Consider the following 13509-nt stretch of genomic DNA (forward strand, 5'->3'; position numbering starts at 1 on the left):
ACTTCTACCTCTGCCCGCGAAGATGACTGTGCTGTGCTGTGAAATATACACGTACGCAATGCATAGAAACTGTACGCTGTGCAGCCCTCCTCATATTCACCATACCACCACCCTCCTTCCTCTGCACGTATTATCTCTCTTATTCCCGAAACCCGTTCCCCAGCGTGGAGTAGCAGGCTAGAGGCACTTCGGTCAGGCCGACCGCTCCACCTTTCTGCCATTATATATATATATATATATATATATATATATATATATATATATATATATATATGTATATATATATATATATATCATGAGAAGCCAACAAACACGGACACCAAGGACAACAAAGGGGAAATTACTTGTGTTTAATAAATGAAATAAAGAAACGATAAATTAATGGAAATTAAAGTGGATGAAAAAACAACTTGCCGCAGGTGGGAACCGAACCCATAACCTTCGCATTTCGCGTGCGATGCTCTACCAATTGAGCTACCGCGGCGCTGTTTCCCCATCCACTTTCTTGGGTATTTATGTGTCGTAGTAGAACCCTGGGAGTGTTAGCCAGCGCCATCACTCACATACCTTGGCGGCGGACGTGGAACGTCCTTCTTGCCGCAGGCGTCACGAGAACGTGATCTTTTTGGGTGAAGGCAACTGGTCTATAAACCCACACATGCTACCTGAAGGCATCAATGTTGCCGGATTCGAGACCCTCGTTATGTAATAAACGAGAAGAGAGGAGGTTAACCGAGGCTCCCGATTTTTATTAGCCATATCATGAGAAGCCAACAAACACGGACACCAAGGACAACATAGGGGGAATTACTTGTGTTTAATAAATGAAATAAAGAAACGATAAATTAATGGAAATTAAAGTGGATGAAAAAACAACTTGCCGCAGGTGGGAACCGAACCCACAACCTTCACATTTCGCGGTTGTGGGTTCGGTTTCCACCTGGTGCAAGTTGTTTTTTCATCCACTTTAATTTCCATTAATTTATCGTTTCTTTATTTCATTTATTAAACACAAGTAATTTCCCCTATGTTGTCCTTGGTGTCCGTGTTTGTTGGCTTCTCATGATATGGCTAATGAAAATCGGGACCCTCGGTTAACCTCCTCTCTTCTCGTCTATATATATATATATATATATATATATATATATAATCTTTCTCTTACCGCCGGGTGCAGTTCGCCGAGTTACACGGACCCTGAAGTCTCTATACTCCACCGGGGGTCACGTGGCGACACACTATCGCCACAACTACAGGTATAGATCGGCCGAAGTCCTCGGCGCGTGATCGCTTCGTCTGGCAAGGCGCATTTTTCATGCTTGCGAATATCACCAGCGACGATAAGAGCAAAGGACATAGGTGTGTTGCGTGCCACGGAAAAGCCACTGCTCGTCATATGGACCACTCAACCAGACTTTCTACGCAGTTGTCGGATCGCTGGGCCCTAGCTACGGCTGCTGTTCAAGGCTTCTGGGTTGCGTTTTACACTCAGTATGTGTTCAAGGAATAAACCAGCAATGCTGGTATTTTGTGTTAAGATCGGTCATTTTAGGATTCCACAAATGGATTGCTTTCTAACCCTGAGTGGATACGAAAAGAACGGGTGCATAGAGTGAGGTGAAGGAAGTCGCAATGCCGAAGAAAATTGGACCAGTCACTTGTAGTGATAGGACGGCGCTGTGCTGCAGCTTTCTTACAGCAAGTAGCGGATGAACTAGCAGCACAAAGCATAGACCTCCCTTGCGTCCTCTTAATATTACAGTAAACATCAACATGACGTGAACACAAGCACTAACATACATTCGCTAAATTAATGGTGAAAATGGCCGCATATACTCTTCATTGTTCTGAAATAAAATATAAATCGAGATTATTAGCATATAATAGGTCACCGACTGTGCTTTCCGTGCAGGAGACATGGGGTACTACAATGACAACGGCCGGCTCTACTTTTCGGAGCGACTGAAGGAGCTGATAAAGTGCATGGACAACCAAGTGGTTCCAGCTGAGCTGGAAAACCTGATTTTGAGCCAGTGCCCGGCCGTGGCTGAAGTGAGCGTTCTGGGACTACGGCATTCCGAGTACGGAGAGGTGGCCGCCGCTTTCGTCATTCTCCACGAAAACCAGAAGGGCAAGGTCACCGAAGACGACATCAAAAAGATAGTGTCTGGTCAGTTCCCAGCTCAATTACAGTCGGTCGAGAAATCTTTCCTACATGCAATAGCTTGAAAGGTAGCGAGTGCCAACAAAAGCTCTGATTCGGCTCCGTCTGTCTTGGAAATATCCAGCCCAAGCAGGGCGTCTTCACTAACAATCATGACAACCTGTTAGTGTTAGTACTGTTTGTTCTATGTTCATAAAACGCGAAGCACCTTCGTTGTGAGCTTTCTTTTACTCTTTCTGACGCTGCTCAATATTTCCAGAGAAAAAAACATAATTTCTGAATGTCACCTAAGCAGGACATAGTGAAGCCACATTAGTAAGGGACAAAAGAGAAACGCCATTGTCTGCATTTTACAGCTATGAAACAATTGTATACAATTGTTCGTGGTGGTCACAATATGAGGCGTTGCATCTCAACCATAGAAACTGTAAAATAAGAAGCGCGGTGCCTGCTCAATCCGGTTCTGCAGCGCTCTGATTTAGTTAGACGGCTCTGAGCAGCTGTTCCTTCATGGGTAATCACGAGCGTCTGGGCATGGCTTAATCCTTCTTCCCTTCTTCGGAAGTTATGTTCACGTGCACCTCTTCTCGTCAAACGCTGTAGGGAGTTTGTAGCTTTAAAAATAATTTTCGAGATGGAACGTAGGCATGTACCGGGAAACGTTTGCGGCATTGGAGTGTTATCTGCATTCAGGAGGCTTTCGGGCTGTTCACCAAGGTCAGTGTTTTTTGTTGCTGTTGGTGTTGGAGGTACGGCAAGGGCAAGAGCAAGAAAAAAGGCAATGTCTTACATTGAAAGCTTCACAATCTTTCGCGCGAGAGACTTGTAAATCCTACCTCTTGCACATTCTCTTCATCCGCGTCGTCAATGCGAGAGACACAAACAAACTTGACTTCGGCATTCTCCTCCTCATCCTCCTCCTGGACACTTTAATAGACGCCCAAGACGTTTCTTGGTGTATTTTCTCACGAAACTAGCCCACACATTGCTTGTTTCCTTCGTTCAGGTTATTCTCATAAATTCAGGAAAGAGGAAGGCAGCGCAACCAACTTTGCATATATATACGAGCCGTTCACTATACTATAGCTGGCCGAGTGGAGCACTGCGAAGCCTTCCGTGCTGCACGGGGCAGAGCTTACCCAGCGCGTACACCATGACCCTCTGCACATATTTCTGGCCATACACAAGTTTCGATGCCGAAGGGACGCCCGGTGAGGGCGTGTTGAAATTTGATCTTAAAGCACTTGCATGATCATATCAGCGGGAATTTTTATAGCGGCACTATCGCGAAACACTAAGTCAGTTTAGACGGATAGAGCGTTCTCTGAAATCTCTGTTATCTCTCATTTCGAAGTAACAGGTCGAAGTAATAGCAAAAATTAAGGTCAATGTTTCAGTTTTTGAATTTCACGCCGAATCCCCAACGCCAGTACGCTATTCTGACGTCACGATTTTCAAAGCATTTTTTCTTGTTAGCGAACTAAAGCTCCAGATATTCACCATGGTCAGCAACAGGCTAATTTAGAACACAGTCTCTACCGCTGAATAATGAACTGATTTAGCCCTGTTAGAACACCGCCACGTCATGGCGAGCCAGTGCGGGAAGCTTCGTGATTGGGCTGTCCTACACCAGGCGTCTTATTGTGGTAGGCGAGTGCTATTGTGCGAGAGTCATTTAGTGATGCAGAAAAAATCAATTTTTATCTTTAGCCTCCTTTTAGAGCAGCAAAATACTCCGAAAACAGGGGGAAAATATGAGAAAAGTAGCTCATCTGACAACGCTGAATCAGGTGCTGTTGTCCTGAATATTTTCCACATTATATTTAGCTGTATTCCCTATTTGGCTTAGAAGACACCACAGTTGCAAGAAGAAGAGTGACCAGTTTGGCTGGAATTATCTGTAGCAGAACGTTCCAGCCAATTGCAAAAAATTTTCTGTAGCAGATGGTTTTCCTCCGGCCATCTGTAACACGCTCGAGGAAAATGTGCAAGTTCTCAATGCACCGAATAGTGTGCATAGTGTCTGAGAGAGTTTCTTACCTCTTAACCACTCTTTAGCGAGGTCTGGTTGCTCTATTTTTCGATGGATCCGGATATAAAGGTGACCTGGGGGGTGAATAAATGCATGCGTAAGCGCAAGCCGAAACGAAAAGGCGTTGAAGTGTGCAATAAATGCGGGAGACAAGCCCGCATTCCAAAATTATTTTCGACGCTCTCTTTCACCATCAATTGAGTTGCGCACTGCGCCGCCCCTCTAAGAAGAAGACACTACGCCTCTGAAGGATAGTTGTGGCATGCCTATGAGTGCAGTGACCGGTTTGGTCGATGGGAGACGCTGCCATAAGCTTTGCAGAGTCGACGTGCACTGCTGAGTGTAGAAACAGGGTAGGCTCGGATGAGCCTAGAGGGAAACACGAACGTCTTCGATACGCAGTGAGGCGTACTTTAGCAATCATAGGCACGCATAAACGCGAAGTAGGTACGAGTGGCAACAATTAGCACCGATGAGCGCAGCAGAGCAGCGTTTACACACAGCGAACAGCTTGGAACCTGGATGCACAGCCGCTCGTGAATGAAATGCTGAGCGTCGCCGACGGGATGTGATGAGACATCGGTGGGACCGCGCAACTGTCTTGTTGAGCGGCTCAGACAGGTACTTTGAGAAACAGCTCGTGCAGGGCGAGTTCGGCTCCGCATGGCAATAGCGTGTGCGATGGACAGACTGCCCTTTGTATCGGACGTCGCTGAGTTGTTCGAAAGACACATGTCGCCATCGAGCATAACATTTCCTGATGAAGTCGCGTGCAATTTGGTCGCGTACTTTATTTTATTTATCTATTTACATAATTCTTGCGTCGCCGTAGTGGCATTACTGGAGTGTTAGTTTTTCCACCAGGTGGACACCCATCTCCTGGAAAGCTTGCGGCATGGGACCGCAAGACTCCTTTTTAAATCTTTAAAGGGCTCCCTTTTGAGTTCAGTACTTTCATGAGCAGCCGAGCTCCACGCCGGGGACGTTTCTACGTATTTAAAGAAACCAGTGGATCCTCAACGGTACCGGCATTCGAACCCAGTACCTCTCGCACACGAGCAGATGTTCCTACTGCTGATTAATGCATCGAAATCTGGCACTACGTATTATAATTGTCAATAGTCACTAAGCAACAACAGCGTGAATAATTTGGTTAAAGAAATTTCTACACGGAGCAGGATCCGAAAAGTTTTAATTGTTATTACCTATTTATTATTTATACATAATATGGCCCAAACAATAGTAACCCTGTTGAACAGAATTTCATTGTTTATAAGTATGCCCATAAGCAGCGTACAAGTCTTCTAATTCTGTGCGCAATGAAAAAAATACATCAAGAGATAAACAAAACACATAATTTAGATCAGTAATTTATCGGTATTTTAGAAAACACAGGTACCAAGTTTGAAATTTATTTCACTCATAGTGTTCGAGAAACGGACGAAGTTTAATTAACACCGCCTTTATATACGGCATTCATATCACGCATTTTGTGTAAACAGAATTCCACACCGTATCCGCCTTTTCGAAAATATCAATACAGAGAAGCAAAAGCCCGCATCCAAGGTGTGCCGGGCATATACTGGCCTACACTGATGCGGAAGTACCAAATCGCCAACTAAATGCCTCCAATTAAATGTGTTTGTGTTGCGTACCTGTTAAGTACACGTGCAACAAGTAAATCAATTACGTGGGAGGAACACGACATCGACGAATGTTCTTGCTATGGACGTCTTCTGCTCGTGAGCATAATTGGTGCACGTAGTTCTTCCGGTGACGCTAATGTAATCGCAAACTCTCATTAGTCAGACAGCTGTATCGCAGTTTCAATACGTAAGGATAAATCAAGTACAGCGTCGTGTTCTTTCACTAAGGATCCTCGTTTTGGTTTCCTTGCAAGCCAAAATCTTTTCAAAAACTTGAATAAGCACCTCCGTTCCCGCACAAGACCCGCCGTTGTAATCACTGGCAGTGCTGTTCTCCCTTTCGCAGCCACGACGAATGGCACAGAACAATCGAAGAGTACTTGGGCAGTACGGTCAGCTAAAGGTCAAGCCTCTCAATCGCCTGTACAGCTGTTCTAGAAGTGAAACCCTGTACATGCAATCGAGCTTTTCTCTCCACTCTACACAGGGCCGTTCTCCTGTCTGTCTTCGTGTAGCCTTCGCGGGAAGTGCGCGCTTTTTTTAAACTAGCAAGTATGGATTACCCGGCCCAGCAAAATGTTCATTTAGCCCCTTAACTGATAAGATAAGACATGCTTACCATATAATTGGTCTATTGATATTTTTATGGAGGCAATACATATGGAACAAGTGCGCCATACAATATTTCTTCAAAAAAGACACAGTAGGCCGACAGTAATGGTGATTTGCCGAGTTAATTTCCTTTCCCTTTGTCCTCTGGTAGCTTCAAAACCAGTCAAGGAGGGAACGTGATGAAGGTCCGAAGTCGGGGCTCCTCGATGATTCGAGGGCACGGTGGCAGCGCGAAGGGAGAGCCGTTGTCCGATAAAGCGACGCTTTATTCAAACGCCCAGGCGTCTGTCCGAGTCTCCACCGAATGCTCCACCGGATAACCCTTGGCGTTGCCTTCCTCAGTCGCGTTGACGTTCCTTGCCGCCTTGCTCCTGATGCAGAACACCACAGCCCCTCCTTTGTCGCTCAAAGATGTCCTTCGGGTCTGCCCTCGTTTCTTGACTTGCAGCAGCGCTTGTCCCGCTCAGCTGCCGTCTCGCAAATTTTGTCTGGCAGGCTCGTACGGGATGCCAGTACTGCTTCTCACAGAGTACCAACAGGTCAAAGTTGCAGCGAGCGTCCAGTCAGCTTCGCCGGACTTAAGCACCTTCCTCGCTGCTGGCTGTCCGATCATAGGGTTGACTGCGCCCGTTAATCTCCTTTCCCTTTAACCTCAGGCAGCTTCAAAACTAGTCAAGGAGGGAAGGCGATGAAGGTCCGAAGTTGGCGCCCCTCGATGATTCGAGTGTGCGGTGGCAGCGCGAAGGAAGAGCCGTTGTCCGATAAAGTGACGCTTTATTCAAACGCCCAGGCGTCTGTTCGAGTCCAAGCCCGAAGCTCCGCTCCAGCTCGGGCCGTCTACCCTTTTGTTCCGAGCGAGGGTGCAGATCTAGTGGCTTTTCTACGGCACAGCCACTAATCCCTTTTCTCTCCACGCGTGAGTGTTTCCCGCGTCCCCTCTTCGCGGAACCCACAGCGTGCTTCGTTTCCGGTTATTGGCCGATACAGCAGGTGTGAACTCGTCTTGCGCTCTGCTGTAGTCGCCCAACTGGGCCACAAAACAACAGCAAGGTCGAGTCCCTAATCTGAAACTGACTCCTCCCCCCTCAAGAGTGTTACTGGACACTCGATGTCCACGTGACATGATACAAAAAAATTTTAAAAACTCGCACGGAAATTAAATCAAGCCCTTCCGCACACGGGACCGATCTCCATTTCATCAACAAAAGGATAACCTCGTGTAGTAATGGCGAAGAGAAACACATGACAATGCTTACAATACAGTAGACTTAAACCTCGCATTAGTAAACAAAAGTGTCGCCATACTACCAACGCAAAAGCCATTGTGACACACTCCGCGCTACAATTAATAGTATTAATAAGTTCGCGTAGGTCTGACTCCTCTAACACGAGGCACATGAACAGGACGAATTCCCAATTGTCCTGTTTCATAGTGTCTCTCGCGGTGACCAGTCCCCACCGTGATTGTCCCAACACACGAGACCCACTCCGTGCGCCCCGAGGTCCCCCAGAGCACACTCAACGGGAGTGACGGGATCAGTGTCAGCTATACCCTCAGCTCAATCGGTCGCACCAGCAAATGAGTGACTCTTTGACACGCCACACAAGACATTCTGACATTATACACAAAATGATTCTGCTTTTAGAGTTACTTTAAAACGACATTTAACACTTATCTCCGAGCAGCAAAACCAAATCCTGCACGGTGATTCGATATACGCACCGATTCATGGCAATAGATCAACTAGTATAGGCGTCTGAGTCAAAGGTAACAGCCTATTGACTAAACGAATATATTATTACGATATCACCGAGCGATTCTCAAGAAACGAGCCGCCGCGAGAACGACGATGAAGTTGGTCGGTGCGCTTGGCGCGAGCGAGTGTCGTCCTGGCTGCCTGGCTCCAGTGTAAATAGCCTTTAAGTAGCCTATTCTGTCTGTCTCTTTCCACCCGCAACATTCTGGTGGAGGTCAGCGATCCCCGTCCTCACCACGGAACTCAGAAGTGGTCGGCACACCCACCTTGTCACCATGCCTCCTGGTGACGCGCCCACCTCTGCAACGGCTTCGGCTTGTCCCACTGCTCCAATCGTCACGGTCGCCCCACATCGCGACCCAGGAGTGTTCTCTGGCCTGGAGGGCCAGGATGTTGACGACTGGATCAAACTCTATGAACACGCCAGTGCTAATAACAGGTGGGACCCAACGATTATGCTCGCCAATGTCATCTTTTATCTCGGCAGCACCCCACGCATGTGGCACCAAACACATGACGACGAGATAACGGGTTGGGACAATTTCAAAGAGAAGCTACGGGAACTGTTCGGCGACCCCATTGGGCGCAAGGCTGCAGCGAGAAAGGCTCTTGCGTCTCGTGTTCAGTCATCTACGGAGCCGTACGTTACCTACAGTCTCGACGTTTTAGCTCTATGCCGCAAAGCTGACGATGCTATGTGCGAAGCGGATAAAGTGTCACATATTCTAAAAGGTATCGCCGACGACGCTTTCAATTTGCTTGTTTTCGGCAACATCTCGACCATCGACGCCATCATCGAAGAATGCCGTCGCCTTGAACAAGCTAAGAGCCGCCGTATCACACACCACATCACGCGGCTACCCAACACTGCTGCTACGTCGACATGTGAGGGTCGACCACGTCAGACCACCACCTGTGACGACGTCACCCGTATTGTTCGCCGCGAACTCGAGGCCACCTGTTCGCCAGATTTCTCCACGACGCCTCCCGATCCGGCAGCAACCACCATTGCGATGATCCAGGCCGTCGTCCGACAAGAATCTGAGAGCATGGGTCTGAACTCCGTGTGTTCCACGTCTCAACCCAGCGTTCCTCAGTTCTCTAGCGGCCCTCCTCGTCTTCGGCAGCCCTTTTCCCCTACATCTCGCCGCAACCCGTCCGATTGGCGTACCCGTGATAACTGGCCGATCTGCTTACACTGCTGTCGCATCGGCCACGTCGCTCGTGACTGCCGCAACCGATGGCCACCACCTCCTCGGACATACACTGCCGCTTATTCCCGCACCTTTGGACCTTCCATTCCCTATACCACCTGCCATGAATCCACTGCCGCTGATGCTCCAGCTCCGAAACTTCAGTACAGCCGCTCGCCCTCAGCTCGAAGCCATCAGTCTCGTTCGCCACAACCCCGTCGCTTCTCTTCGCCGCCTATCGCCTCCCGGATCCAGCTGGAAAACTAGGCACTGCTGCTTCTGGAGGTGAAGCTGCATTGTCGACCCTGCCCTCAAATCCTCTGCTCACGTTACCCACGAACCGAAACCTTCTTGACGTTGACGTTGACGGCTATCCTGTCACGGCACTCATCGATACAGGAGCACATCTTTCAATTATGAGTGTTGCCTTCCGACGACGACTGAACAAGCTCCTCACCCCAGCCTCGGCACGCGTCGTCCGCGTTGTGCATGGCGGTACTGAGCCTATCATCGGCATGTGTACGGCACGCGTCAGCATCGCCGGCCGCCACACTCCTGTCCTCGTCACCGTAATTGCTCATTGCCCCCACGACCTCATTCTCGGCCTCGATTTTCTCTCCGCACGTTCTGCTCTTATTGACCGCTCTTCCAGTACCCTTCGCCTTGAGTTGCCGATGCTCGCCGAACCTTCTGACGCACCCCACTGCCGCTTACGTCCCACCGGCTTTCTTCGCCTGCAGCCAAAGTCAATAGCCTACATTGAACTGTTGTCTTTCCCACCAGTTCCTGATGGCGAGTACCTCGTCACTCCTCTGCCCGTATGACCTTACAGTGTCTCACAGTACACTTAATATTATTGGGAACCGCACTCGCATGCCTGTCTGTAACTGGATTAGCAAAGCAAATTCTACCGCAAGGTATTTGCCTTGCCACCGCTGATTGTCTCGGCGACCAATACGTGGCAGTGTTATCGACCGATGGTTCTCGCGAGCTTAGCAGGCCCCTCGCGCCATCCTCGGGTGCCGATTCCAATATAAAGAAAATGGTTGCGACGGACCTGTCCTCGGCGCAGGCTGAAGACCTTTGCCAGCTATTATCGTCCTACCGAAATATTTTCGACATCGACGATCGCCCTTTAGGCCAGACGCTCGCGGTCAAGCATCGGACTCTTACTGGCGATGCTACGCCTATTCACCGACGACCGTATCGAGTTTCTGCGTCGGAACGCCGAGTAATTCAAAACAATGTCAACAAAATGCTCGATAAAAACATCATTGAGCCTTCTTCGAGTCCCTGGGCGTCACCTGTGGTCTTGGCTAAGAAGGATGACACGTGGCGCTTCTGTGTAGACTACCGTCATCTGAACAACGTTACTAAGAAGGACGTCTACCCGCTCCCACGTATAGACGACGCCCTTGACTGCCTGCACGGTTCCAGCTATTTCTCGTCTATTAATCTTCGTTCGGGATACTGGCAGATTGCTGTTGACGATATAGACAGAGAAAAGACCGCGTACATCACACCTGATGGCCTATGCCAATTTAAAGTAATGCCATTTGAATAATGCAACGCCCCTGCCACCTTCGAGCGTATGATGGACTCCTTGCTCCAAGGTTTCAAATGGTCTACATGCCTCTGCTACCTCGACGACGTTATCGTCTTCTCGCCAACGTTCGACACTCACCTTGAACGTCTCACAACTATACTTGATGTATTTCGAAAGTCGAAGCTGCAACTTAACTTGTCCAAATGTCGTTTTGGCCACTGGAAAATTAATCTTCTGGGCCATCTCGTTGACGCTTCCGGAGTACAGCCTGATCCCGACAAAACTCGCGCTGTCAGAGAGTTTCTGGTTCCGCAGACAGCCGCAGATGTTCGAAGTTTTGTAGGGCTATGCTCGTACTTTCGTCGTTTTGTTCCAGATTTTGCGACAATTGCTAGACCCCTAACTAATCTTTTGAAGAAAGGCGTACAATTCTCGTGGGGCACTGGAGAGGCCGCCGCCTTCTCTCGTCTCGTCACTCTTCTAACCTCACCACCCATTCTCGCCCACTTCGACCCTGATGCCCCTACAGAATTACGTACAGATGCCAGCGGTCATGGCGCACGTGCCGTCTTCGCCCAGCGTCAGCGTAGCCAGGATCGCGTTATTGCTTATGCAAGCCGCCTCCTAGCCCCATCAGAGCGCAACTATTCCATTACGGAACGAGAATGCCTTGCTGTTGTCTGGGCGGTTGCGAAGTTCCGTCCTCACCTTTACGGTCGCCCTTTTTCCGTAGTCACTGACCGTCATGCTCTCTGCTGGCTCTCTTCGCTAAAAGTTCCTACAGGCCGGCTTGGTCGATGGGCTTTGAGGCGACAAGAATTTTCATATTCCGTGGTGTACAAGTCTGGCCGCCTGCACCAAGACGCTGACAGCTTGTCACGTTACCCTGTTGGCGACTCTGACTCCTCTAATATTGCCAGTGCTTCTTGCGTGTTCTCTGTATCACAGCTGCTTCATTTCGCCGACGAGCAACGCCGTGACGCCTGCATCAGAGCACTCATCGACCGTTTTGAGCACTCTCCGGCTAATGCTACTCTACGCCTCTTCGTCCTCAGCGACGGTACTCTGTACCGTCGTAACCTTCATCCGGACGGCTCTGAGTTCCTACATGTAATACCTAAACACCTCCGCTCCACCGTTATAGAAGAGCTCCACGACGCACCAACTGCAGGACATCTCGGCGTATCTCGAACCTCTGACCGTGTACCTCGCCGTTTTTTCTGGCCGGGTCTTGCCCGTTCCGTACGACGTTACGTCTCCGCTTGTGAAGTTTGCCAACGACGCAAGAAGCCTTCCCAGCTCCCCGCTGGTTACCTGCAGCCGCTCGACATCCCTGGCGAGCCCTTCCATCGTGTCGGCCTAGACCTTCTCGGCCCATTTCCGGAATCTACAACAGGGAACAAGTGGGTTGCAGTCGCGGTGGACTCCGCGACCCGCTACGCTGTAACCCGTGCTCTTCCGACCAGTTGCGCAAATGATGTTGCGGACTTCCTCCTACATGATATTATTTTGATGCAAGGTGCTCCGCGTCAATTGCTAACAGACCATGGCCGTACGTTTTTGACCAAAGTCATCGACGACATCATGCGTGCCTGCTCAATACGGCATAAATTTATCACCTCCTACCATCCCCAAACGAACGGCCTCACTGAGCGCTTGAACCGCACCCTTACAGACGTGCTATTCAAATACGTTTCTGACGACCACCGTGACTGGGACCTGGCTCTACCTTACATTACCTTTGCATACAACTCTTCCCGTCTCGAAACTGCTGGCTTTTCCCTGTTTTACCTCTTTTATGGCCGCGAACCAATGCTACCATTGGACACTGTGCTTCTGTCCGCCACAGCTACAACTAGAGATTATGCCCGTGATGCAATCGCCCATGCTAACCACGCTCGCCAACTTGCGTGCGCTTGTCTACAAGTGTCTCAAGACAAGCAGAACAACGCTACGATCTCCGTCACCGTGATGTCTATTTTGTGCCTGGCAGCCTCGTGTAGCTTTGGTCACCTTCCCGTAAAGTTGTGGCCTATGTGAAAAACTCCTTTCTTGTTACACAGGTCCATATCGCGTACTCCGCAAAGTCACCGATGTCAACTATGAAATCGTTCTAGCCACGCCCACCGCGTCCTCCGCTGTGACAACCAGTGACATTGTCCACGTCGCCCGATTCAAGCCCTAGAACTCTCCACGCGCCTTGGATATTTAACAGCACCGTGACGGTGCTTTTGCCGCCGGGGAGGGGGGGGGGTAGTATTACGATATCACCGAGCGATGCTCATGAAACGAGCCGCCGCGAGAACGACGATGAAGTTGGTCGGTGCGCTTTGCGCGAGCGAGTGTAGGCCTGGCTGGCTGGCTCCAGTGTAAAGAGCCTGTAAATAGCCTCTTCTGTCTGTGTCTTTCCACACACAACAATATAACACATCCCGAACACATCCCGAAAGTGCGGCAGCAGCCTTGTTCAGCGCACCTTTGATGTGAACAATTTCTATGTCGTACTTTTGGATCGACAATACCCAACGCGTCAGCCTAACTCTGCAGGCAGCCGCGCAAGTC

At 49.3% G+C, this 13509-nt stretch overlaps 1 protein-coding gene across 1 annotated transcript in view; it reads left to right on the forward strand.

Annotated features, from left to right (window-relative positions):
- The window catches only part of LOC126523708 (probable 4-coumarate--CoA ligase 2), a 350149-nt gene that overhangs the window by 331244 nt on the left and 5396 nt on the right, over positions 1-13509 (forward strand). The window contains exon 9 of the mRNA XM_055066815.1: positions 1910-2167. Coding sequence (XP_054922790.1) covers positions 1910-2167 — 258 coding nt within the window. The remainder of the gene's footprint in view (positions 1-1909; positions 2168-13509) is intronic.

Source organism: Dermacentor andersoni, chromosome 6 (genome assembly GCF_023375885.2).
Source record: "Dermacentor andersoni chromosome 6, qqDerAnde1_hic_scaffold, whole genome shotgun sequence".
NCBI lineage: Eukaryota > Metazoa > Arthropoda > Arachnida > Ixodida > Ixodidae > Dermacentor > Dermacentor andersoni.